General features: G+C 44.4%; 1 protein-coding gene across 1 annotated transcript in view; it reads right to left on the reverse strand.

The window, feature by feature from the left end:
• LOC124033645 (synaptotagmin-7-like) overlaps window positions 1–23721 on the reverse strand; it is a 123764-nt gene that overhangs the window by 26776 nt on the left and 73267 nt on the right. The window contains exons 3-6 of the mRNA XM_046345788.1: window positions 21637–21722; window positions 14188–14322; window positions 6917–7270; window positions 3471–3596 (exon numbers count right to left, since the gene is read on the reverse strand). Of these exons, the coding sequence (XP_046201744.1) occupies window positions 3471–3596; window positions 6917–7270; window positions 14188–14322; window positions 21637–21722 (701 nt within the window). The remainder of the gene's footprint in view (window positions 1–3470; window positions 3597–6916; window positions 7271–14187; window positions 14323–21636; window positions 21723–23721) is intronic.

A 23721-nucleotide genomic window follows, 5' to 3' on the forward strand; every position in this document is an offset into this window, starting at 1 on the left:
TCCACACAGGACTTCCGAAGGGGATTTCTCACTGTTTTCCATCAGATTATATAACTGTGCTTTCCTTTAATCAACTTTGTGTTCCGACTCAAACGCCTCAGCAAGGCTTGGTGAATGACTTCCTGAGACAGAGCTGACATTTTATCAAAATGTTTCTTTTGTACTGACCTATATTGCTGTTCCCAGCCAATCAAGTTACCCTGAGCTAGCTCCAGAGGCGGCCATGGAGACCGTTGCCAAGCCAGAAGAGTAATTATAAGGCTTGACTCAGTTTGATTACAGGCCAGATGAAGAAACTCTGGCTCCAAGGAGTTGGTGGTCCAGGCTCAAAGAGCATGGAGCGTTGAGCTCCTTATTTACGTGTTCTCTGTGTGTCTGGGGCTAGCACTGTCATGCTACAGCAGAGTTTATTTCGGAGATGGTAATGATATCGAGCTGCCATGATAAAACTCCGTAGCTACTGCATGTTGGTGGGAGGGTTAGTCCAGCGACTCCAGTCAGCCGTGAGGCTTAAGGCCTCTGACACAATGGACCTCAGCCACCAGTGCATGACTCGATGACCGCAACTTCAATAACCAGCTTTAAGGTATAGCCTACAGAATACTGTACTCACCCTTTGGAGTTTTTACAACACAAACACTTTCTGGATCAGATATCATATCTGTAAGAATGGTATCGTCAGAGAACAGAACAATGGTCAATAGAAGCAGCTGCAGTAGCATGCTTTAGAGTCAGACAACATTGGGGCTAGACTACTTTGTGGAGCATCACTAATCTCTCAGCACAAACTTTTCCAGACTACTAATAAATACAAATGACTTCCAGGATAATTCCATTGTTTTCCTCCCTCATCTCCTTGTGGATAGAGCTTGGTTATCAATGGCTTTAGAGTTGTGCTGTAACACTGGGATTCATTTCTAATTGAGCTGCCATAGCAAAAGAAACAGAGATTACGCTGCCTCTAGTTTATGCTTCTCACGAAGCTTTGATTACCTGCTTCTAAGCATCTGAGTGCACACTCCTGTCTCCTGAGAATGAGCCAAGGCATATCATTCTCCATCCATCTGAATAAAGATTCCCTCTCTGCCCGAAATAGATAATATTCCGTTGTACTCGGTTCTACAGGGATAAACAAGACAGGTCTCACGGATGCAGCAGAACATATTCTCCATTTGAGAGAATGATTGACCTTCCCTCTCTGCCAATGACCCTTTCTCTGTCTATGCAAGGACATCCTATTCTAATACACAGTGAGGTGTGTGGATGGACAGCGGGTATATGCTTTGTCTGTCAATGTCAGTTTACACCCTTTCATCTGATCCTGTATGAGTATTTATTCATCTCATTGAACTGTATGTTTCTAGGCATCTGAATGGTTCCATTTCTCTTTGAGTGAATACTTCTATCTTTTTGGCAGTGAGTGTACATTTCTCTAGCAACCTGAGAGCAAAGGTTTCTCTCTTTGCCTGACAGCATATGTGTGCTCTCTCTCTCTCTCTCACACACACACACACACACACACACACACACACACACACACACACACACACACACACACACACACACACACACACACACACACACACACACACACACACACACACACACACACACACACACACACACACACACACACACACACACACACACACACACACACACACACACACACACACACACACACATCATCCATTTCCATCATCTTCAGTCTGCTGGGATCCATCAAGGCAGGGGCACTGGGACCCACACAGGGGTAACTAGATAGACTGGGAGATGGACAGAGATGATGATTGAAAGTGGTTATTCATTGTGGAAGGACACTAGACAAGTTGGCCCATGCGACTGTGCCTCGCACCAGATCGCTTTGATTAAAGACGGGTGTTGGACAGGCATCCGGCCAGGAAGAGGGAGAAGATGAGCATGCAGGCGTGCCTCCACACCGTGACTGCAATGTAGGCATTTCAAGGCTGAACAGGTCATAACCGTGGCATGACCGTGAAATACGATTAGTATGACCACGACAGGACAAACCCACAGGCCAATACAGCACAATAGCGTTCCTTCAGAACAAGATTCGTATGTTTTCTGACCGCTGCACAGAACTCCATCTGACATCGTTCATATTTTGTTCCTTTTAGAACTGAGTAGAAAGGAAATGTGGAAATTCCAGGAGGCATTACAAATGGTATTGAAATCATAAGATGCAGTACAAAATAGTCTACATCAGAAAAATTCAGTGAAAACGAACTATCGTCTGATGAATGTAAGAGCTCATCTGGGACAGAAATGTACTGAACGCTACCATGAAAAAGCACTCACTACTACACCACCTTACACAGTAGGACTCCTTACCCAATAATAGGGATTTATGTACAGTCCACTACCCATGAGGGACAGGAGGCAAGCAGAGCACTCAAGTCCTGAGAACGTTTTAGGTGATAACACGGCAGCCTATCTAGCTGTTAGCTCACCACAAGAGTTGCTCTGGTTCCTATTTCCTGTTAACGTGTTTGTCTCTGACAGCTGTTGGGGAATGCATATGGAGTCGGTGGCAGAAGAAGGGTTAGACAGGCATTTCACACGGGGGGACCACACTCCAGAATAATGAGTCCGCCCCCACCATGCTCCCTGCGGAGGAACGGAGACACGCAGATCAAACCCTCTTCGAGCTGGATGAGAGGGAGCATGAAAAGAACTAGGGGGCATGAAAAAGGAAAGATGGAAAAACTGAGGAAAAAAAGCCAAAGCTGACTTAGACTGGCAAAAGTAAACAAACATGTTGCGGTAAGGCTAGGACCAATGAAGTGGGACAGGATGTAGACACATAGTTAACACCTGATGAAAGGACATTCTAGTGTTATTACCTGCTAATTCCTATTTCAATCATGAGAGGGAATTGGGCAATGGTTGATTGCCTGGGAATTGGGCAATGGTTGATTGCCTGGGAATTGGGCAATGGTTGATTGCCTGGGAATTGGGCAATGATTGATTGCCTGGAAATTGGGCAATGGTTGATTGCCTGGGATCAGAGACAAGGTGAGCAGAAACTTGTTGAATATGTAATAAAGCTCATTACTTCCTGCTACCTTCTCAGGGTGACTATATCTAATCCTGATACTAATGTACTAACTCCGGACTCTCACAGCATCAAGACACTGAAACCAACCAATCAGATCCTTCTCTCAGACATCCAATTACAGCGTCCCCATTGGGTCGTTATTGGCTCCCTCTCACTGTGTATCATGCCGATCACACAGCAGCTTCAAAACTGGACCACAAGGATCTGCTCTGAACATCACACACACTGCTGAGAAGTCTACACCAACTATTTTCCCTCAATCTCTCTTATTTCATTTCACCAGGGCTTTATCTCTAAACTCACTCTTTCTTCCTCTCTTTCTCTCTTTCTTTCTTTCACACTCTCTCTCTTTCTCTTCCTTTCACTCTTTTGTTCGTAACCTGGCTGGTACCTTGATTTGTCCGGTGGAGTTGAGTTTTCTTGGCACGCTGGTGCTTCCTGTAGATCTGGGAGGTTGGCGAAGTCATCTTGTTCAGCCAGCCCGATGGCTAGAGACAGAACAACCATCTTCCCCTCGCTGCTCCACACAACAACCCACACACACACAACGAGTACAGAGACAGAGTAGAAACTGGTAGTTCAAAAAAAAAACTGTAAAGAGGAAAGAAAGGTCAATGTGATATTGATTGGTGAAACATTTACATATTATCACTTGGATTGATACAAAATCTCACCCTTAAAACATTTAATTGAACCCAAGCTGTTGTAGACACAGATGGTTTATTTTCTGTGAGCTCTGAAGTGTACCGTGTTATAGGTTTTATTCGTATGCTGAAATCTGAAAGGGGCCAGGCACACAGTGCTCTTAACAAGCAAACATTCACACACTTCTGCTCACACACACACACACACACACACACACACACACACACACACACACACACACACACACACACACACACACACACACACACACACACACACACACACACACACACACACACACACACACACACACACACACACACACACACACCCTTAGCTTCCCCTAAGGGATCCTCTTCCCCGGTTTGTGTAAAGCTGTGAGTCACTGTTTCTTTGAACCCTGTCCTGTCTAACTCTCTCCATCATTCTCTTCCTTCCCTCACAGGGCCTTTACAAAACACATTCCTGACCCCTGTTCAACAAAACCCACTCTGACCTTCATTGTTCTCTAATCATCTTCGGTCTTCTTGCACAAGAATATCACAACATATTGTCTTTGGGGGACAAACTCGTAGTGTGTAGTTAATAGTAGTAGTTATCATCTTTTAGTGCAGTCTGTGAGGAGGCTAAGGATGTTTTGCTCCATGTCCAGCTACCTAAATGACACATGGAGTCTGTGCATCATACAGTTATTCATCATGATGTAAAAATGTATTGGCATTCATCCTGCTTGTTCTTTTCCCCCCTCTTATAGCAGTTTTTCTTTCCCCCCATCTTTGACCCAAATATTTTATTTTCATGTAATCTCTCTCTCTCTCTCTCTCTCTCTCTCTCTCTCTCTCTCTCTCTCTCTCTCTCTCTCTCTCTCTCTCTCTCTCTCTCTCTCTCTCTCTCTCTCTCTCTCTCTCCCTCTCTCTCTCTCTCTCTCTCCCTCTCTCTCTCTCTCTCTCTCTCTCTCTCTCAAAATGACATTTATCAAAAGAACACGACCGCCTGCAAAAAGATTAACGCAACCATACTTATACAAACAGAAATGTTGTCTGTGTTTTAAAATCCAAGTAGATCAATACACATTCTTTACAGTCACTAAATCATGATGATCAAAATAAAGTACTATCCAAGGTGGTAGGTCACCAAACCATTTCATTCACATTAAATCAAATATCATTCCTCATGGAAAAAAAGCACATTTTGTGCAGGATTCATTCATTAGTAACAAAAACAAAGCTCTATAATGGAAGGTCACAATGTTGGAGAAAAAAGTAACCCAACTTCATTCTCTGCATCTCTGCAATATAAAGAAAATCATAACAATTAGACAGTCTGCATTTGTCACGTTCTGACCTTTATTTCCTTTGTTTTGTATTTATTTAGTATGGTCAGGGCGTGAGTTGGGTGGGCAGTCTATGTTTGTTTTTCTAGGTTTTGGGTATTTCTATGTTTCGGCCTAGTATGGTTCTCAATCAGAGGCAGGTGTCATTAGTTGTCTCTGATTGAGAATCATACTTAGGTAGCCTGGGTTTCACTGTGTGTTTGTGGGTGATTGTTCCTGTCTCTGTGTTTGCACCAGATAGGCCTGTTTAGGTTTTCGCACATTTATTGTTTTGTTAGTTATTTCATGTCTAGTTCCTTTATTAAAGAACATGAATAACCACCACGCTGCATTTTGGTCCGCTTCTCCTTCACCACAGGAAAACCCTTACAGCATTGCCTAGATCTTTCCATTGCCTATATCTTTCCACCTTTTCCCATCCTACCATCCCCCAGAGCCTGGTCCCAGTCCAGAAAGATTCATGTTTACAGGGACTGTGGGCAAGGCCACCTCTCCCTCCATGTTCCACATATTTGCCCTGCTTTTATTGAGTGATGATTCAGTGAGGCAGTCACTTGTCTGGGGCCTGTGTTAATGGGGCAGAGAGACTCAAGTGGAGGGCAGAGGGGTCGGGGGTGTCCGCAGGCTGCCCTACACAGCCTCAGACATCCATCATCGTCCACACACACAGGAGAAGGAATCAATGTTTTGTTTACCAAACAAATGGTTCATCCCCAGCCAATCATTTCAATACCCGATTCATTGGAAAATCGGTGACAGCATCAAATGTGTCAGGAGATTCTGGCCTCCAGATCGCTCCTCCACCTACAGTAGATCTACTCTCTCCAATATGCTGTGAGGGGTCTGTGAAGTACTAAAGTACTGCTAACTGCAGGGTAATAAAAAAATAAATTTTACTGTTTTGTACAGTGGTTGATTAATTATTCTGGGAACCATAAAGTGTATGGTGAAAAGTACATTTAGTGGTACATTAGGCACATTTAACTTTATCATTGAATATTGTTAAAGTTATAGCTAAATTGAATTAGGAAGTGGTTGTTTTTCATCCATATCCACACAGTGATTTGAACTCTCTCTCCACCTCAACAACTCCTCCTCGTCTCCTTGGGTTTAACCTTCATCCTATACCCCCTCTCTTTCCGTCTTTCACACACTACTCTCTAGCTTTATCTCTCTCTGTATCTAATAGTGACAGTCCATCGTGGGAGTAATGATGCTGTAGACAGAAGATCAATGCAGTGTAGTTTCTACATGCTGCTGCTTAACCAATGCACCTATGTTAATGCACACAGGCTATATACATGTGATACACACACACACACACACACACACACACACACACACACACACACACACACACACACACACACACACACACACACACACACACACACACACACACACACACACACACACACACACACACACACACACACACACTTCAGAGTATGGTATGCAGCTGCAGCATACTTATTAGCTCAAATAGTTTGTCCCCTCAGGTAGACAAGTGTGACCTATGCAAAGATAATGACAGACACTAAAGACACTAAAGGGCATACAGACAGATAACCAAGAACAATGCATCAATTACACAACATATTAAAGTAATGCCAAAAGACAAGAAGTTAAAATATGTCATTACAGCTACAGTACATGGCTTAGGCTTGGCATTTTGGGAGTGAATCTTACAGTATATGAAACTCTTTAAGACAATTACCAGAGGAGAAGGGGGAGAATTTATATAATAAGGACAACACAGTGAGGTTGAGAAAGCCCAAAGAGATAGACAGAGGACAGTGCACAGGTTCAGAATAGAACCAAGAGCAGAATCTAGAACATTCCTAGATCAGCAGACTCACAGGAAAGACTTGACATCCAGTCCTCTGTTGCGGATCTGTCCCATCATGTGGTCCCAGCTGCCTGGGTTGGACCTGGAGCGTCCTCCTCCTGCTCCTCTGTACCGGGAAGCACCTGTCCCAGCCGGACTCCCCCGCACCCCCCGCGGGCCTCCCCGGTGCCCCCCGCCCCCGGGCCCTGTGTGCAGCTGGCCCAGGCTCTGGGAGGTGGCTGGGGGGTCATTGGGGCCCGGAGGGGGCTGGTGGCTGAGAGGCTGCTGGAGACTCTGCTGTCGCACCAGGGGACGAGGACGGGCTGCTGCTGAGGATGGAATGTGCTCCAGAGTAGAGGCGGCTGAGAGGGAGGGGTCCCCAAAACTGACCAGACAGAGTAGCAAGGGAAGAGAGGGTAACAAGGGTTTTGCAGGAGTTGCACGTGAGAGACAAGGGAAGGAGAGGGATAGATGAGAGGATAGTGGTAACCAGAGAGATTGACAGAAGAGATCCATAATTGGAAAACAGGAGATACAGAGGGAGAGTGATGGTGTGAGTACAATACAAGTACCAGAGGGAACAAAAATGAGGACGGGCCCAGAGAGTTCAACATAGAGAAAGGAGGGTATGGAGAGATGAAAAACAGGAAATAGAGCATTGTCAGGTTAAATCAGTTCAGCAGCAGTTATACAGTTGTAGAAGATGCTTGTATGTGAGTGTCTGACAGTCTGTGGGTAGGCTTGTGTTTTTGACAGTGCTCAGCCCAACACCAAACAGGAGCTAACAGCCTTTATCTCTATTTTCCTTCATCCACTGCTCTTATCCTTTTCATGTCACTTTTCTCCCTGATTTACCTTGACCTCTTCCTCCTCCTTTTATCCATATTTTTTTTCATCCCATTCATCTGTCCTCCTCTAACCCATGATGACTTTACACTAGCCTCCTAGCTACGTCTCACACTATGCTGCTTCTCTTAGGTCAACTGGTATTTGTCAGCTCTATTCATCTTGCCTGCCTTACCCATCAGTTCAACCCATTAATTTGACCAAACAACACTCTCCCTTCCCTCAAACCTCTCTGTCTTTCTAATCATCCATCTGCTTTTACACTAGTTTAATAGTGCTTCCCTACTCTCCCCCTTCGATATCTGCCCTTCATGAGTACTGTAAGCTCTGGCTAAACAGCCTCTGTCTTAGGCTAGTGCAGCGCTGGAGGATTTACAGCCTTTGGCTGTGTTGACTGTGCTCTTCAGTGGGCCCTGGGCTAGCTCCACAGCGCTGTAGTAATTCTACTGGAAAGCACCAGAGGCTGGCCCCCAAGGGGAGGGATTTGTGGACCAGATTAATACCAGTCATACTTCAGCATTTTGCCCCCCCACCCCACGGCCTTTCAGATAGCTCACATACAGCTCAGGACAATGTGTTGACTGAAGATGGGCTGTGGTTAGTGAGAATGAGTGTTACAGTCATTATATGAATGGTCAGTGGGTATGGAAGTGTCTTGGGATGGGCTTATGGTATGTGCTAATAGCAGTTACAGCAAATTTGATGAGTGTACGGACGTTGTTTTAAACATTCCAGAAAATCTACAAGTGCCATCAGATTTGATTGGATTGTATATAATATAAGACATTAGGTTGGTTTGATTGAAGTTCATCAGTATCATGCTTTCCCACTCTCTCTGTATCACCACTGCCTAAATCCTTCCTCTCACTTATCTCATCCAAAGTATTATCATTGGACCTTTTATATGGCATAAAGAATCTAAAGAATGCGGTAGGGAAGAAATAATATGGATGGATGCATTAAGTATGAAAGATAGGGATAAGCTTCCAAGCTATCAGTGACAAGAGAAACATAGAACAATATAAAGAATACATGTGATTCAGAGAAAGAAATGTATCTATGAAAGCAGCAGGTCATAGATAGCAACATCATATAAAAGTCTTTCAATAAAATAATTCCACTCTGCACCTCCAACAATGATGCATTCAGTGCCAAGCTGCAGTATGCACCACATCAGCTGCAGTATGCGCCACATCAGCTGCATTATGCGCCACATCAGCTGCAGTGTCCTCTACATGAGCTGCAGTATGCACCACATCAGCTGCAGTATGCGCCACATCAGCTGCAGTATGCTATGCACCACATCAGCTGCAGTATGCACCACATCAGCTGCAGTATGCGCCACATCAGCTGCAGTATGCACCACATCAGCTGCAGTATGCTCCACATCAGCTGCAGTATGCACCACATCAGCTGCAGTATGTGCCACATCAGCTGAAGTATCAGCGCCACATCAGCTGCAGTATGCGCCACATCAGCTGCAGTGTGCTCTACATGAGCTGCAGTATGCACCACATCAGCTGAAGTATGCGCCACATCAGCTGCAGTATGCGCCACATCAGCTGCAGTGTGCTCTACATGAGCTGCAGTATGCACCACATCAGCTGCAGTATGCTCCACATCAGCTGCAGTATGCACCACATCAGCTGCAGTATGTGCCACATCAGCTGAAGTATGCGCCACATCAGCTGCAGTATGCGCCACATCAGCTGCAGTGTGCTCTACATGAGCTGCAGTATGCACCACATCAGCTGCAGTATGCACCACATCAGCTGCAGTATGCTCCACATCAGCTGCAGTATGCTCCACATCAGCTGCAGTATGCACCACATCAGCTGCAGTATGCTCCACATCAGCTGCAGTATGCACCACATCAGCTGCAGTATGCGCCACATCAGCTGCAGTATGCTCCACATCAGCTGCAGTATGCACCACATCAGCTGCAGTATGCTCCACATCAGCTGCAGTATGCTCCACATTAGCTGCAGTATGCGCTACATTTTACAGTCCAACAAATATTTTTGTCATAACTGACAGAATGATTCATCAACAAATCTGGATGGAATACGTGGCATAGGGCCAGCCAGACATCTGGGAGTCCAATTCACACAGAAATACATTTCTCCTGTGTCATAAAGTTGTCTTAGGCTTTTTACAGCTCCTACCCACATACTGTACGTAGCCAGCTCAACACCTAATTCTTTCACTGTACATTTCTGTACTATTTCAATATCTCTATTGTCCAAGGTTGAATACATTCAACTGCAAATAGATATTTCATTTGTCTCTCTGCATGTATAGTGAATTACTTACCTACCCTGTCATTCAAATGGACAAGCAGGCTATTTGTCCTTCTATCTGCTGCCTGTAACCTCCCCCTGCTAACTTAAGGAGGGCTTCTCAGATATCCCCTACCCAGAAAGTCAATTAAACTAACAAAAAATCTTGAGAGATTTGTAATTAAAGAGCCTTGAGGGGCAGAGGTAGTGAGAGGGGAGAGTGAGACATATCTTACAGCAGAAACATAGACACACATGGCTACCTTAAATTAGAAACCAATTACAGACCACAAATGGGGAAAAAGTTAGATTTGATTAGGAGGAGGGGGGAGGTAAAACGTAGAGGAGTGAAGAAGGAAGGTAAAAAGGGAATTGGATTTTGACTGAAAGTGTTAAAATGGCAATACATTCTTAGAGAAAAGGGGTTATTTGGCTGTCCCCATAGGAGACAAGTAGAAACCGTTTTGGTTCCAGGTAGAACCCTCTTCGGAAAGGGTTCTACTGCATATGGAACCCATAAGGATTCTAACTGGAACCAAAAGGGTTCTTCAAAGGGGTTCTCCTATGGGGACAGCCAAAGAACAGTTTTAGGTTCTAGATAGCACCTTTTTTCTAATAGTGTACATGAGGGGGGTTTCAGGCGATATTTTGTGGTCCAATACAGTGATGAAGCAGTGGCAGACGTTGCGTAACTTTTGATATTTGTTTGTGAGAGAGGATGTTCTCTTTAGTCAACAGAGCCTTACCATGACAACATGTTCCCATGCATCAGAAAATGTCAGTACAAGCACTCACATTTTCAGCTCTTTATTTCCTTTAATAGTTTCTTCCCTCTTTCCATCCATTTTCCTTTCTTAAATCTCTGCACTTCCTAATGCAGCATATATCACATATAAGCCTTGCTGCTTCTGACTGCAGTCCCCCAAACCATCCATTCCATGCCTCTGCGCTGCTCAGCAATAACCCCCATGCGTGACCTCATGCCCAGCCAACCCATGTCACTCATGCCACTCACTTTCTGGGCCTCAGGCCTCCGGAGTGCATGTGGCTCTGGACCGTCTGCCAGCGCCCAGCCTTGCTGCCAGGGCCCAGCCCCGTCACTATGCTTCTCACGCTGTCACTGCGACTGGGACCTGCCCCGCTCCCACACCCAGCCCCGCCCCCATCCCCCTTCTCCACCCCACTGAGAGACAGGGGGCACCAGATAGACAGACAGACACAGACATAAAGGAGAGAGAGAGACAGAAGGAGGAGAGAGAGAGAGACAGAGAAAGAGAGAGAGGTGGATAGTAACAGTAGAATCAGTGAGGAAGAACAACCCGGAAAGTGAACCACACAGCAGAATAGCATTAGGAAGTGGTGTTACCAATCCAGCTACAGGTTTCCAATACAGAGGAGTAGCAGCCAGCCGCGAGGATCCAGCAAGTCAGTATGCTGTGCTGCTGCTGGGTTAGCAGGAGAGAGGTGGGCTGAGATTCACTGTGTATATCTGTCTGTCTGTCTGTCTGAACCAGATGGGAAGAGTGACAGAGTGGTGTGTGTTCGGGTGCAGTGGGACTGAGACAGACAGATGCTGGCTGTGTTTTGAGTACCTGTCAGTTAGACTGACTGGCCATTCTGCAGCTGTACTTTATATTGCACATTAAATATACATGACCAAATGGATTATTCTATCAAGGGCTTCATGGTGTTTGCAATAACACTGAGGGGGGTCATGATCATTGAATTATGTAGGCTATCTATGGCCTCTTTACATTTTAAAAGAAACAGTTGATCTACTTTTTTATGTACAGTAGGAACTACAATGTTAAATGAAACAGATAGGCTTGATTGAAAGATTATGGTGTGTGTAATGACATTGTTGGAGTGAGTGGCTCGAAAGCTTCTAGTAATACATTGTAGTGTATCGTAGTTAATCAGCACAGTGAATCTGTTGAGTACACACTTCATTCCTCTCCCGCATAACCCAGAGCAGCACAAGCAGCCGTAACCTAGACAACGTCACAGAGACAACAGCAGACAGACGAGACACAGTTTCACTACAGGGTCACTACACTCAGTGGAGACACACAGACACAGTCAGAACACAGCTGCTGGCCGAGAGGGAAAACACTTTAGACAGAGGATATGTGCGTCCAGCCTGCAACAGTTCTACAGTGAACATGGGGTAGGGGTAGGGATGGAGTTGACCACTTAGGGAGATATAAGGTAAGTTATATGTAGCTTATGCACAGGGCTTCCCATCCCTTTTGCTCAAGACCTCCTAACATGACGGTGAAAAGGGCAAACATTTGACTGGATCTCAAAAAGGGATCAATGGATCTTAGCAGGTTCACTGTATCACAGCCCGTGAACTCTAAAGACAATACACCCATTGAGAATAAACACTCTCTTTATCTTTTCTCTGGTAAGCTATAAAATAAGATAAAAAAACTACTTTCTCAGCGCAGGAAAAACATCAATGACATTAGAGCCTTTAGTGATTAATGTACTGTACTGTACTGTACAGCTTTAGAGTAACTGGTGTGTCCAGAGGGCTCAGGCGGTCTGACTAAGGAGAGGCAGCCTTATAGCACCTGGTGGTGGAGGTGGTGGCACAAAACCACGAGGCACAACGAGAGTGAGGAGAGGTGATTAGGGAACAACACAGGACTCCTATAGAATGTGACAAAAAACGACAACAGCAAAAACTAGGAGCAAAAACCCAAAACAACGGTCAACCCTCGATGACCGAGCTGTGGGGACGGTTTAAACCGAGGGCAATGGGTTTACGGTTAATACCCTTAAGATTAGGGGATGGTTGGTTAGTTGGTTGGTTTCAGTGGAAAGGTGGATATTGGGCTGTGTGAGTGGGATCTATAACGGGTTTCTGCTCAGATGGTCTGAGGGTTGTCCGTCTCCATGGTAGCACTCCATGGGCTGGAGGTGAAGGGTTAGATGTTAAGGGTTAGTGAGGCTGGCAGGGCTGTAAGGAATAGGGGGCTTTTCAAATGTTGGTTGGTTGGTATATAGGTAAATGTTGGCATTTAGGTAAAAGTTTCAGTATGTGCAGTTTCAGTATGTTCAGTTTCTGTATGTAAAGTTTCTGTATGTTCAGTTTCAGTATGTTCAGTTTCAGTAGGTTCAGTTTCAGTATGTAAAGTTTCAGTAAGTTCAGTTTCAGTATGTTCAGATTCAGTATGTTCAGTTTATGTATGTCTATATTGTGTGTATTTTAAAGATTCATGTTACATATTCATGTGTCCAGATGGGAAAGGCTAGTATAATGAATAGTGTGTTTATAGTGTTTATAGTGGGGGCAGCTTCAGACATGATCTGCATCTATTAGTGTCTCCATCCAATTAATATTTGATCTGTCCTGGTAACACCACTAGAGACAACCCCCTTCTGTATCCCAAAATGGCTCCCATTGTAGTGCACTAATTTTAACCAGAGGGAATAGGGTCAAATTTACGACGCACCCGAGATGAAGATCAGAGGGCTGGAGGGAGACAAGGCTGACCTCACGCCTGGCCATCCCTATACTGATGTCAGTCACCTCTAAGGTGAGGCAAGTAGAAACATCCTAGTAGCAGCCCTGTACAACTCAATCTAGTTCTGCATGGTCAACAATGCATACTAAATAGCTTTACCTTTCAGTCCCTGTTGGCTGCAAGAAAATGAATAATTAATGCCAATCAACGGAACTCTCCCAAGACAGAAGATACTGTATGTAAGATGTGCATGTTATGTGGATAACATCAATTACTCATGCCATTTGGCCCCTTTAGGCTATTATATTTGACCTTAGCAATGACCTTTACCGGGACATATGCATTAGGTTATGCCTTGGGTTCAGAGCTACTGTTTGACAAATGAGCTACTTGTATAGAATATAAAGCACATACTTTGTGCATCATGTAGCTCTTAGTCTATGTCCGGCAGAGAGAAATGCATGTAAGTGGACTAGGGTGGCATGTTCCTATGTAGACAATGTACTGTGTCTTTGGCTGCATATTTTGTCTGCAATGTTTGTCTGTTTCTAGAATGTAGTTTTGTTCTCGTGAGTCAGTCTGAGGGGGGTTGTGGAGGGTTGGGGGTACAGGGGCACAGAACTCAATGTAAGAGGCTTGGCTCCCCCGCTTTTACAGCCCTGCACAGAGAGAGGGGTCCCTTACCAGCCGCGACCGAGACTCACTTGGGCGTGAGGCGAGGGTCTCCATACGGGGCATAGGGGGACATGTTTAAGAGGAACTCCTTGGGCGGATAGGAGCTCCATCTCTGCTGCACGTTGCTGCTGTCATTGTTATTCCAAAAGTCCCTGTCTAGATCACTGCGGCCAGAGAGAGAGACAGGTAAGAGCAGTACAGACAATCACAGTGGAGTAGGAGGGAGGAGTTTCAGGGATAGTAAGAAAGATAGGTCAGAGCAGCAGAGCCAATCACAGTGGAGCAAAGTGAAGGATGTTTCTTGGAGAGACAGGATAGGGAAACAACCTTAGTTTAATAGATGAATGAGATAAATGTCAATCCAGGCAATAAAGATACACCTCTAATATTTGTAGAAAATAATTGGGAAATACATTAGGGGTAGGGGGTCCTGCACAGGGCCGGACTACCACATTAGGGGTAGGGGCCCTGGGGCATCGACCTCCGTGGGCCCCAATTTCTGAAATCAGCTAACTCACTACATTTCAACACATTTTTCCATGATGCAGAGAGAAAACCTTTACCTTCTCCCACAGGACCAATGTGCCCACCCACACCTCCCACCACAGGACAGTTGCACCGACCCACAGGTACCAGGAGCACCTTGAAGGCATAGAGAGCATTTCGGGGTTGGATTAATTTTCCTTTGGAATAGTCTGCACAGGGTAAGATAAGATCTGTGGACAAAATTAAAATGGATATTCTAATAATTAGGATTTCTAGAACAGAGAATTACAGACCAGTTAATTTCAGTGAATGAAGGTAAGAGGTCTCTCTTCTATAGTAGGTCAATTGGCAGGGGCTTCTAAAATGCTTTTAAGAAATGCAAGTATAGATCAGAAAACAGTCCCCTGGGTTGAGGCCGGTTCTCAAAATGTTGCGGAGGGGGTGTGTTGGTAGTGTTTTGCCCCAGGGGACATCATATGCTCGCATGGCAGAGCGAAGTTGCAAGTAAAAGAAGAAGGATTTGCCCTGTAAATTAAAAGGTTTTTGTAATTTCTGATAGCGGGTCTGCAAAGCATGGCTTGGTGGTCGGCGAGGGCCATGGGTAATAAATCTATATCAAGAACTTTGTTGAACAGGTCCTTTAAAGTGAATATAAAGTCGACAAGAGAAAAATGTAACATTTCCATTGGAGGGATTCATAATTCTACATTAAATCGTCAACTGCCATCTCATTTGCCCATTTTTCTGCAGTGTCACAGAGGTAAGATGCTGGTCTCTGCCCCCTGTCTGCCCAGATCTGTCTAGCTTGTACTCCCAAACTGCATTAAAATCATGATTATTAAATAATGCAATGAGCTGCCAATTTTTTGTGTGCTAATTTCCTGCAATTCCACACTTTTTTCCATGAGGCAGAGAGAAGAATGTACTGTTTTATAGCTCATCTCATGCTTTTGTTCACATTTTGCCACGAGGCTGAGGGAAGGTTTAGCCGTTTTCAAGGTAATTTCCTGTTATTCTATACATTTTGCCACGAGGCTGAGGGAAGGTTTAGCCATTTTCAAGGTAATTTCCTGTTATTCTATACATTTTGCCACGAGGCTGAGGGAAGGTTTAGCCGTTTTCAAGGTAATTTCCTGTTATTCTATACATTTTGCCACGAGGCTGAGGGAAGGTTTAGCCGTTTTCAAGGTAATTTCCTGTTATTCTATACATTTTGCCACGAGGCTGAGGGAAGGTTTAGCCGTTTTCAAGGTAATTTCCTGTTATTCTATACATTTTGCCACGAGGCGGAGGGAAGGTTTAGCCGTTTTCAAGGTAATTTCCTGTTATTCTATACATTTTGCCACGAGGCGGAGGGAAGGTTTAGCCGTTTTCAAGGTAATTTCCTGTTATTCTATACATTTTGCCACGTGAGGGAAGGTTTAGCCGTTTTCAAGGTAATTTCCTGTTATTCTATACATTTTGCCACGAGGCTGAGGGAAGGTTTAGCCGTTTTCAAGGTAATTTCCTGTTATTCTATACATTTTGCCACGAGGCTGAGGGAAGGTTTAGCCAAGTTTTCAAGGTAATTTCCTGTTATTCTATACATTTTGCCACGAGGCTGAGGGAAGGTTTAGCCGTTTTCAAGGTAATTTCCTGTTATTCTATACATTTTGCCACGAGGCTGAGGGAAGGTTTAGCCGTTTTCAAGGTAATTTCCTGTTATTCTATACATTTTGCCACGAGGCTGAGGGAAGGTTTAGCCGTTTTCAACATTTTGGTAATTTCCTGTTATTCTATACATTTTGCCACGAGGCTGAGGGAAGGTTTAGCCGTTTTCAAGGTAATTTCCTGTTATTCTATACATTTTGCCACGAGGCTGAGGGAAGGTTTAGCCGTTTTCAAGGTAATTTCCTGTTATTCTATACATTTTTGCCACGAGGCTGAGGGAAGGTTTAGCCGTTTTCAAGGTAATTTCCTGTTATTCTATACATTTTGCCACGAGGCTGAGGGAAGGTTTAGCCGTTTTCAAGGTAATTTCCTGTTATTCTATACATTTTGCCACGAGGCTGAGGGAAGGTTTAGCCGTTTTCAAGGTAATTTCCTGTTATTCTATACATTTTGCCACGAGGCTGAGGGAAGGTTTAGCTGTTTTCAAGGTAATTTCCTGTTATTCTATACATTTTGCCACGAGGCTGAGGGAAGGTTTAGCCGTTTTCAAGGTAATTTCCTGTTATTCTATACATTTTGCCACGAGGCTGAGGGAAGGTTTAGCCGTTTTCAAGGTAATTTCCTGTTATTCTATACATTTTGCCACGAGGCTGAGGGAAGGTTTAGCCGTTTTCAAGGTAATTTCCTGTTATTCTATACATTTTGCCACGAGGCGGAGAAAAACGTTGCAATTTTAAACCAAATTTCCTGCAATTCCACACATTTTGATATCGTGTGCTATCTGGGGCCCCCCAATTGAACACAAAAAAATGGGTTAGGGGCCCCCTGGAGGTCAGGAGCCTAGGGGCACGTGCCCGTTCGGTAATCCGGCCCTGGCCCTGCATTTATAAAAGTAATTCCATTATAATGTTCCTAATAGAGTTTCAGAGGAAAACATTTATGTCTTTGAAAAGAAAGTAGGAAAACAAGTGAATTAAGGAAGGTAAAAAGTCTATAGGTCTAAAGGGGATGGGCTATGGGAAAAGCATATCATCTATTATGTGAGCTTACACAGCATCCAGACTCATGGACAAATGAATAGATTATACCTTCCTCTGTACAAGGGATTAGAAAACAGCGAATGAGTTAAACATATATTCAACGTCAATCACAGAGTAATATACAGTATGTTATAAGTCAAAGTGAAACAACAAAGGTTGGTTACACAGGTAAAACATATTTTTGAAAAAGGGAGCGACACAGAAAGAGAGAAGGGAGAAATGAAACAGGGAGGAGAGTGATAAAAGGGAGAATGGGAGAAATGAAACAGGGAGGAGAGTGATGAAAGGGGGAATGGGAGAAATGAAACAGGGAGGAGAGTGATGAAAGGGAGAATGGGAGAAATGAAACAGGGAGTAGAGTGATGAAAGGGGGAATGGGAGAAATGAAACAGGGAGGAGAGTGATGAAAGGGGGAATGGGAGAAAAGAAACAGGGAGGAGAGTGATGAAAGGGGGAATGGGAGAAAAGAAACAGGGAGGAGAGTGATGAAAGGGAGAAGGGAGAAATGAAACAGGGAGGAGAGTGATGAAAGGGAGAAGGGAGAAATGAAACAGGGAGGAGAGTGATGAAAGGGAGAAGGGAGAAATGAAACAGGGAGGAGAGTGATGAAAGGGGGAATGGGAGAAATGAAACAGGGAGGAGAGTGATGAAAGGGAGAAGGGAGAAATGAAACAGGGAGTAGAGTGATGAAAGGGAGAAGGGAGAAATGAAACAGGGAGGAGAGTGATGAAAGGGAGAAGGGAGAAATGAAACAGGGAGGAGAGTGATGAAAGGGAGAAGGGAGAAATGAAACAGGGAGGAGAGTGATGAAAGGGGGAATGGGAGAAATGAAACAGGGAGTAGAGTGATGAAAGGGAGAAGGGAGAAATGAAACAGGGAGGAGAGTGATGAAAGGGAGAAGGGAGAAATGAAACAGGGAGGAGAGTGATGAAAGGGAGAAGGGAGAAATGAAACAGGGAGGAGAGTGATGAAAGGGGGAATGGGAGAAATGAAACAGAGAGTAGAGTGATGAAAGGGAGAATGGGAGAAATGAAACAGGGAGGAGAGTGATGAAAGGGAGAAGGGAGAAATGAAACAGGGAGGAGAGTGATGAAAGGGGGAATGGGAGAAAAGAAACAGGGAGTAGAGTGATGAAAGGGAGAAGGGAGAAATGAAACAGGGAGGAGAGTGATGAAAGGGGGAATGGGAGAAATGAAACAGGGAGGAGAGTGATGAAAGGGAGAAGGGAGAAATGAAACAGGGAGGAGAGTGATGAAACGGGGAATGGGAGAAATGAAACAGGGATTAGAGTGATGAAAGGGAGAATGGGAGAAATGAAACAGGGAGGAGAGTGATGAAAGGGAGAATGGGAGAAATGAAACAGGGAGGAGAGTGATGAAAGGGGGAATGGGAGAAATGAAACAGGGAGGAGAGTGATGAAAGAGAGAAGGGAGAAATGAAACAGGGAGGAGAGTGATGAAAGGGAGAAGGGAGAAATGAAACAGGGAGGAGAGTGATGAAAGGGGGAATGGGAGAAATGAAACAGGGAGGAGAGTGATGAAAGAGAGAAGGGAGAAATGAAACAGGGAGGAGAGTGATGAAAGGGAGAAGGGAGAAATGAAACAGGGAGGAGAGTGATGAAAGGGGGAATGGGAGAAATGAAACAGGGAGTAGAGTGATGAAAGGGAGAATGGGAGAAATGAAACAGGGAGGAGAGTGATGAAAGAGAGAAGGGAGAAATGAAACAGGGAGGAGAGTGATGAAAGGGAGAATGGGAGAAATGAAACAGGGAGGAGAGTGATGAAAGGGAGAATGGGAGAAATGAAACAGGGAGGAGAGTGATGAAAGGGGGAATGGGTGAAATGAAACAGGGAGGAGAGTGATGAACGGGGGGAATAGGAGAAATGAAACAGGGAGGAGAGTGATGAAAGGGAGAATGGGAGAAATGAAACAGGGAGGAGAGTGATGAAAGGGAGAATGGGAGAAATGAAACAGGGAGGAGAGTGATGAAAGGGAGAATGGGAGAAATGAAACAGGGAGGAGAGTGATGAAAGGGGGAATGGGTGAAATGAAACAGGGAGGAGAGTGATGAACGGGGGAATAGGAGAAATGAAACAGGGAGGAGAGTGATGAAAGGGAGAATGGGAGAAATGAAACAGGGAGGAGAGTGATGAAAGGGAGAATGGGAGAAATGAAACAGGGAGGAGAGTGATGAAAGGGAGAAGGGAGAAATGAAACAGGGAGGAGAGTGATGAAAGGGGGAATGGGAGAAATGAAACAGGGAGGAGAGTGATGAAAGGGAGAATGAGAGAAATGAAACAGGGAGGAGAGTGATGAAAGGGAGAATGGGAGAAATGAAACAGGGAGGAGAGTGATGAAAGGGGGAATGGGAGAAATGAAACAGGGAGGAGAGTGATGAAAGAGAGAAGGGAGAAATGAAACAGGGAGGAGAGTGATGAAAGGGAGAAGGGAGAAATGAAACAGGGAGGAGAGTGATGAAAGGGGGAATGGGAGAAATGAAACAGGGAGGAGAGTGATGAAAGAGAGAAGGGAGAAATGAAACAGGGAGGAGAGTGATGAAAGGGAGAAGGGAGAAATGAAACAGGGAGGAGAGTGATGAAAGGGGGAATGGGAGAAATGAAACAGGGAGTAGAGTGATGAAAGGGAGAATGGGAGAAATGAAACAGGGAGGAGAGTGATGAAAGAGAGAAGGAGAAATGAAACAGGGAGGAGAGTGATGAAAGGGAGAATGGGAGAAATGAAACAGGGAGGAGAGTGATGAAAGGGAGAATGGGAGAAATGAAACAGGGAGGAGAGTGATGAAAGGGGGAATGGGTGAAATGAAACAGGGAGGAGAGTGATGAACGGGGGAATAGGAGAAATGAAACAGGGAGGAGAGTGATGAAAGGGAGAATGGGAGAAATGAAACAGGGAGGAGAGTGATGAAAGGGGGAATGGGAGAAATGAAACAGGGAGGAGAGTGATGAAAGGGAGAATGGGAGAAATGAAACAGGGAGGAGAGTGATGAAAGGGGGAATGGGTGAAATGAAACAGGGAGGAGAGTGATGAAAGGGAGAATGGGAGAAATGAAACAGGGAGGAGAGTGATGAAAGGGGGAATGGGAGAACAGGTGGTATGGTGACAGAGGAGGGAGAGGACTGCTGGGTTAGCTGGAGACAGAGACCACCGTCAGTCAGGACTGCAATGTTAACAACAAACAGTCATACAGTAGAATATATCATCAAAACATTGCTGCAGTTATAAAGTGGACATCAAATACTATTTTTTATTGGGATTGGGCTACAGTTATAAATGTACTATGATACGCTTAATATTAGGTATATTGCTTGTTTAAGTGATTCTGACTATTTTACTTTACAAGGCATTGAGATAAAGGGTACCCTAGTGAAATCCAAATAGAACATTGGTTTTAGGTTTCATCTCTGGATGTAGTGCAAATTTCAACTGAAACTCAGACAAGGTAATAACCTTCAGGCTGTAAAATAAAGTAACACTGCAGTTGGACAGTAAACTAGTGGCTTATCAGGGGTGGGTTAAATGTGGAAGACACATTTCAGTAGAATTACATTCAGTTGGACAGTAAACTAGTGGCTTATCAGGGGTGGGTTAAATGTGGAAGACACATTTCAGTAGAATACATTCAGTTGGACAGTAAACTAGTGGCTTATCAGGGGTGGGTTAAATGTGGAAGACACATTTCAGTAGAATACATTCAGTTGGACAGTAAACTAGTGGCTTATCAGGGGTGGGTTAAATGTGGAAGACACATTTCAGTAGAATACATTCAGTTGGACAGTAAACTAGTGGCTTATCAGGGGTGGGTTAAATGTGGAAGACACATTTCAGTAGAATACATTCAGTTGGACAGTAAACTAGTGGCTTATCAGGGGTGGGTTAAATGTGGAAGACACATTTCAGTAGAATACATTCAGTTGGACAACTGACTAGGTCCCCTTTTTTCCTTTGTCAGTAAGACATTATTACCGTTCCATTGAGTGTTCAGGGACACATCATGTAGTTCCTCATTTTACTGGACTTTAACATGCTCTTTATCTGAAGCCTGTCAAATGAAATATGCTATAATTTGTGCCTTTTGTTTTCAAAATAAAGAGTTATCAAGAAACGCTTATTTAACAACCACAACTGCCCTTTACTTTGCTAAATATGTTCCTTCCCCTCCATATCTCAGCGGGATTCAGTGTTTTAGCCTTTTATTTGAGCACACCCAGGTATTTGCCTCTGATCCTCTTGACAGTCCCAGTTAGCTGTGCTGTAGTGAGTAGCCCCCCCCCCATCACCTACTTGATGGCTTTGTTTTCCCCTCGGCCACGAATCTGAACTGAATCTGGGGTGCTCGCTGCTTCCACACCAGGCTTGTTCCTCTTCCCCTGGAGAGAGAGAGAGAGAGAGAGACAGAGGGAGAGAAAGAATGAGAGAGCGAATGAGAGAGAGAGACGGAGATAAATCATTTCCTTCGTGTCCATTGCCTTGTGTCTCTCTGTGCGCTGTCTTGATTGCCGTTAACATCTGAAAACTCTTTACCAGCAGAGCCTTCATTACAGAGCCTTTAGAATACCATCAGGTGCCAAAAATATGCTAAATGACCCCAGGCAGAGACAGAAGAGCAACACATTGGATGCGAGCCAGCACATACAGTAGCACGTGCATGCCCCGCCCACCTGAGGATCTATTTCCTGTGTTTGAGGGGTGAAAAATTCACTTGTCACTTAAATTTTGCTGGATTGATTGCTTTCATTTTACTCCTGCGACTCTTTCATACTCTTGCTTGTGCCTGTCGTTTTTCCCCCGTTAATGTTACGACCGTGGAAATGTTTGTAATGACCTGTCAAACACACCACAGAAATGGGCTCAATGGAATACACAGTCGATCCATTGCATCTAAAAGAACGCTTGCTTAGTCGGGGATTTAACGCATCGTCTAGACACTTACATCACAAGAGAACAAAGAGACCTCTATTTTGATGGGTGTTCCTTTTTTGAGGAATTGAAAAAAGTTTGAATTTAATACAGTTGAAATGTTTACAAATGAAATAAAAGCCTCTTCTGAAAATGAACACTGATTATAGTGATATTACATTTGATGTTGCCAATAATGTAATGTATGTACTCTGGAGCCAAGCGTGTTGATTTTTAATCTGAGGGTATCCTGCTATTGACATACTTGGGGTGACAGGTAACCTAGTGGTTAGTGTTGGGCCATTAACTGAAAGGATGCTGGAATGAATCCCTGAACTGACAAGGTAAAAATCTGTCCTTCTCCCCTTGAATAAGTTAACCCACTGTTCCCCGGTAGGACGTCATTGTAAATAAGAATTAGTTCTTAACTGACTTGCCTAGTTAGACAAAGGTTAAATCAAATAAAAAAATACTTGATGAATTATGCAACAGAACGTGACAAGAACGCAACAAGTAATTAATGAGCCAGTCTAGACAGTGCAGGTGAGTGCAGGTAGGCATATACAGGACACATTTTTGGTGGTTGATCATTGATCATCCTTGAGATGTTTCTACAACTTGATTATAATCCACCTGTGATAAATTCAATTGATTGGACAAGATTTGCAAAGGCACACACCAGTCTATATAAGGTCACACATTTGACAGTGCATGTCAGAGCAAAAAGTAAGTTGTGTGGTCAAATGAATTGTCCGTAGAGCTCCGAGACAGACTTGTGTTGAGTCACAGATCTGGGAAAGGGTACCAAAAACGTTCTGCAGCACTATAGGTCCCCAAGAACACAGTGGCCTCCATCATTCTTAAATGGAAAAAGTTTGGAACCATCGAGACTCTTCCTAGAGCTGGACGCCTGGCCAAACTGAGCAATCGGGGGAGAAGCGCCTTGGTGACCAACAACCCGATGGTCACTCTGACAGAGCTCCAGTGTTCCTCTGTGTAGATGGGAGAACCTTCCAGAAGGACAACCATCTCTGCAGCACTCCACCAATCAGGCCTTTATGGTAGAGTGGCCAGACAGAAGCCACTCCTCAGGAAAAGACACATGACACCCCACTTTGAGTTTGCCAAAAGGCACCTAAAGCATTCAGACCATGAGAAACAAGATTCTCTGTTCCAATGAAACCAAGATTGAACTCTTTGGCCTGAATGCCAAGCGTCATGTCTGGAGGAAACCTGGTGCCATCCCTTTGGTGAAGCATGGCGGTGGCAGCAACATGCTGTGTGGATGTTTTTCAGTGGCAAGGACTAGGAGTCTAGTCGGGATCGAAGGAGATATGAAAGGAGAAAAGTACAGAGAGATTCTTGATGAAAACTTGTTCCAGAGTGCTCAGGACCTCAGACTGGGGTGAAGTTTCACCTTCCAATAGAACAATGACCCTAAACATACAGCCCAGACAACGCAGTAGTGGC

This window comes from Oncorhynchus gorbuscha, linkage group LG04, assembly GCF_021184085.1.
Source record: "Oncorhynchus gorbuscha isolate QuinsamMale2020 ecotype Even-year linkage group LG04, OgorEven_v1.0, whole genome shotgun sequence".
NCBI classification, from domain to species: Eukaryota; Metazoa; Chordata; class Actinopteri; order Salmoniformes; family Salmonidae; genus Oncorhynchus; species Oncorhynchus gorbuscha.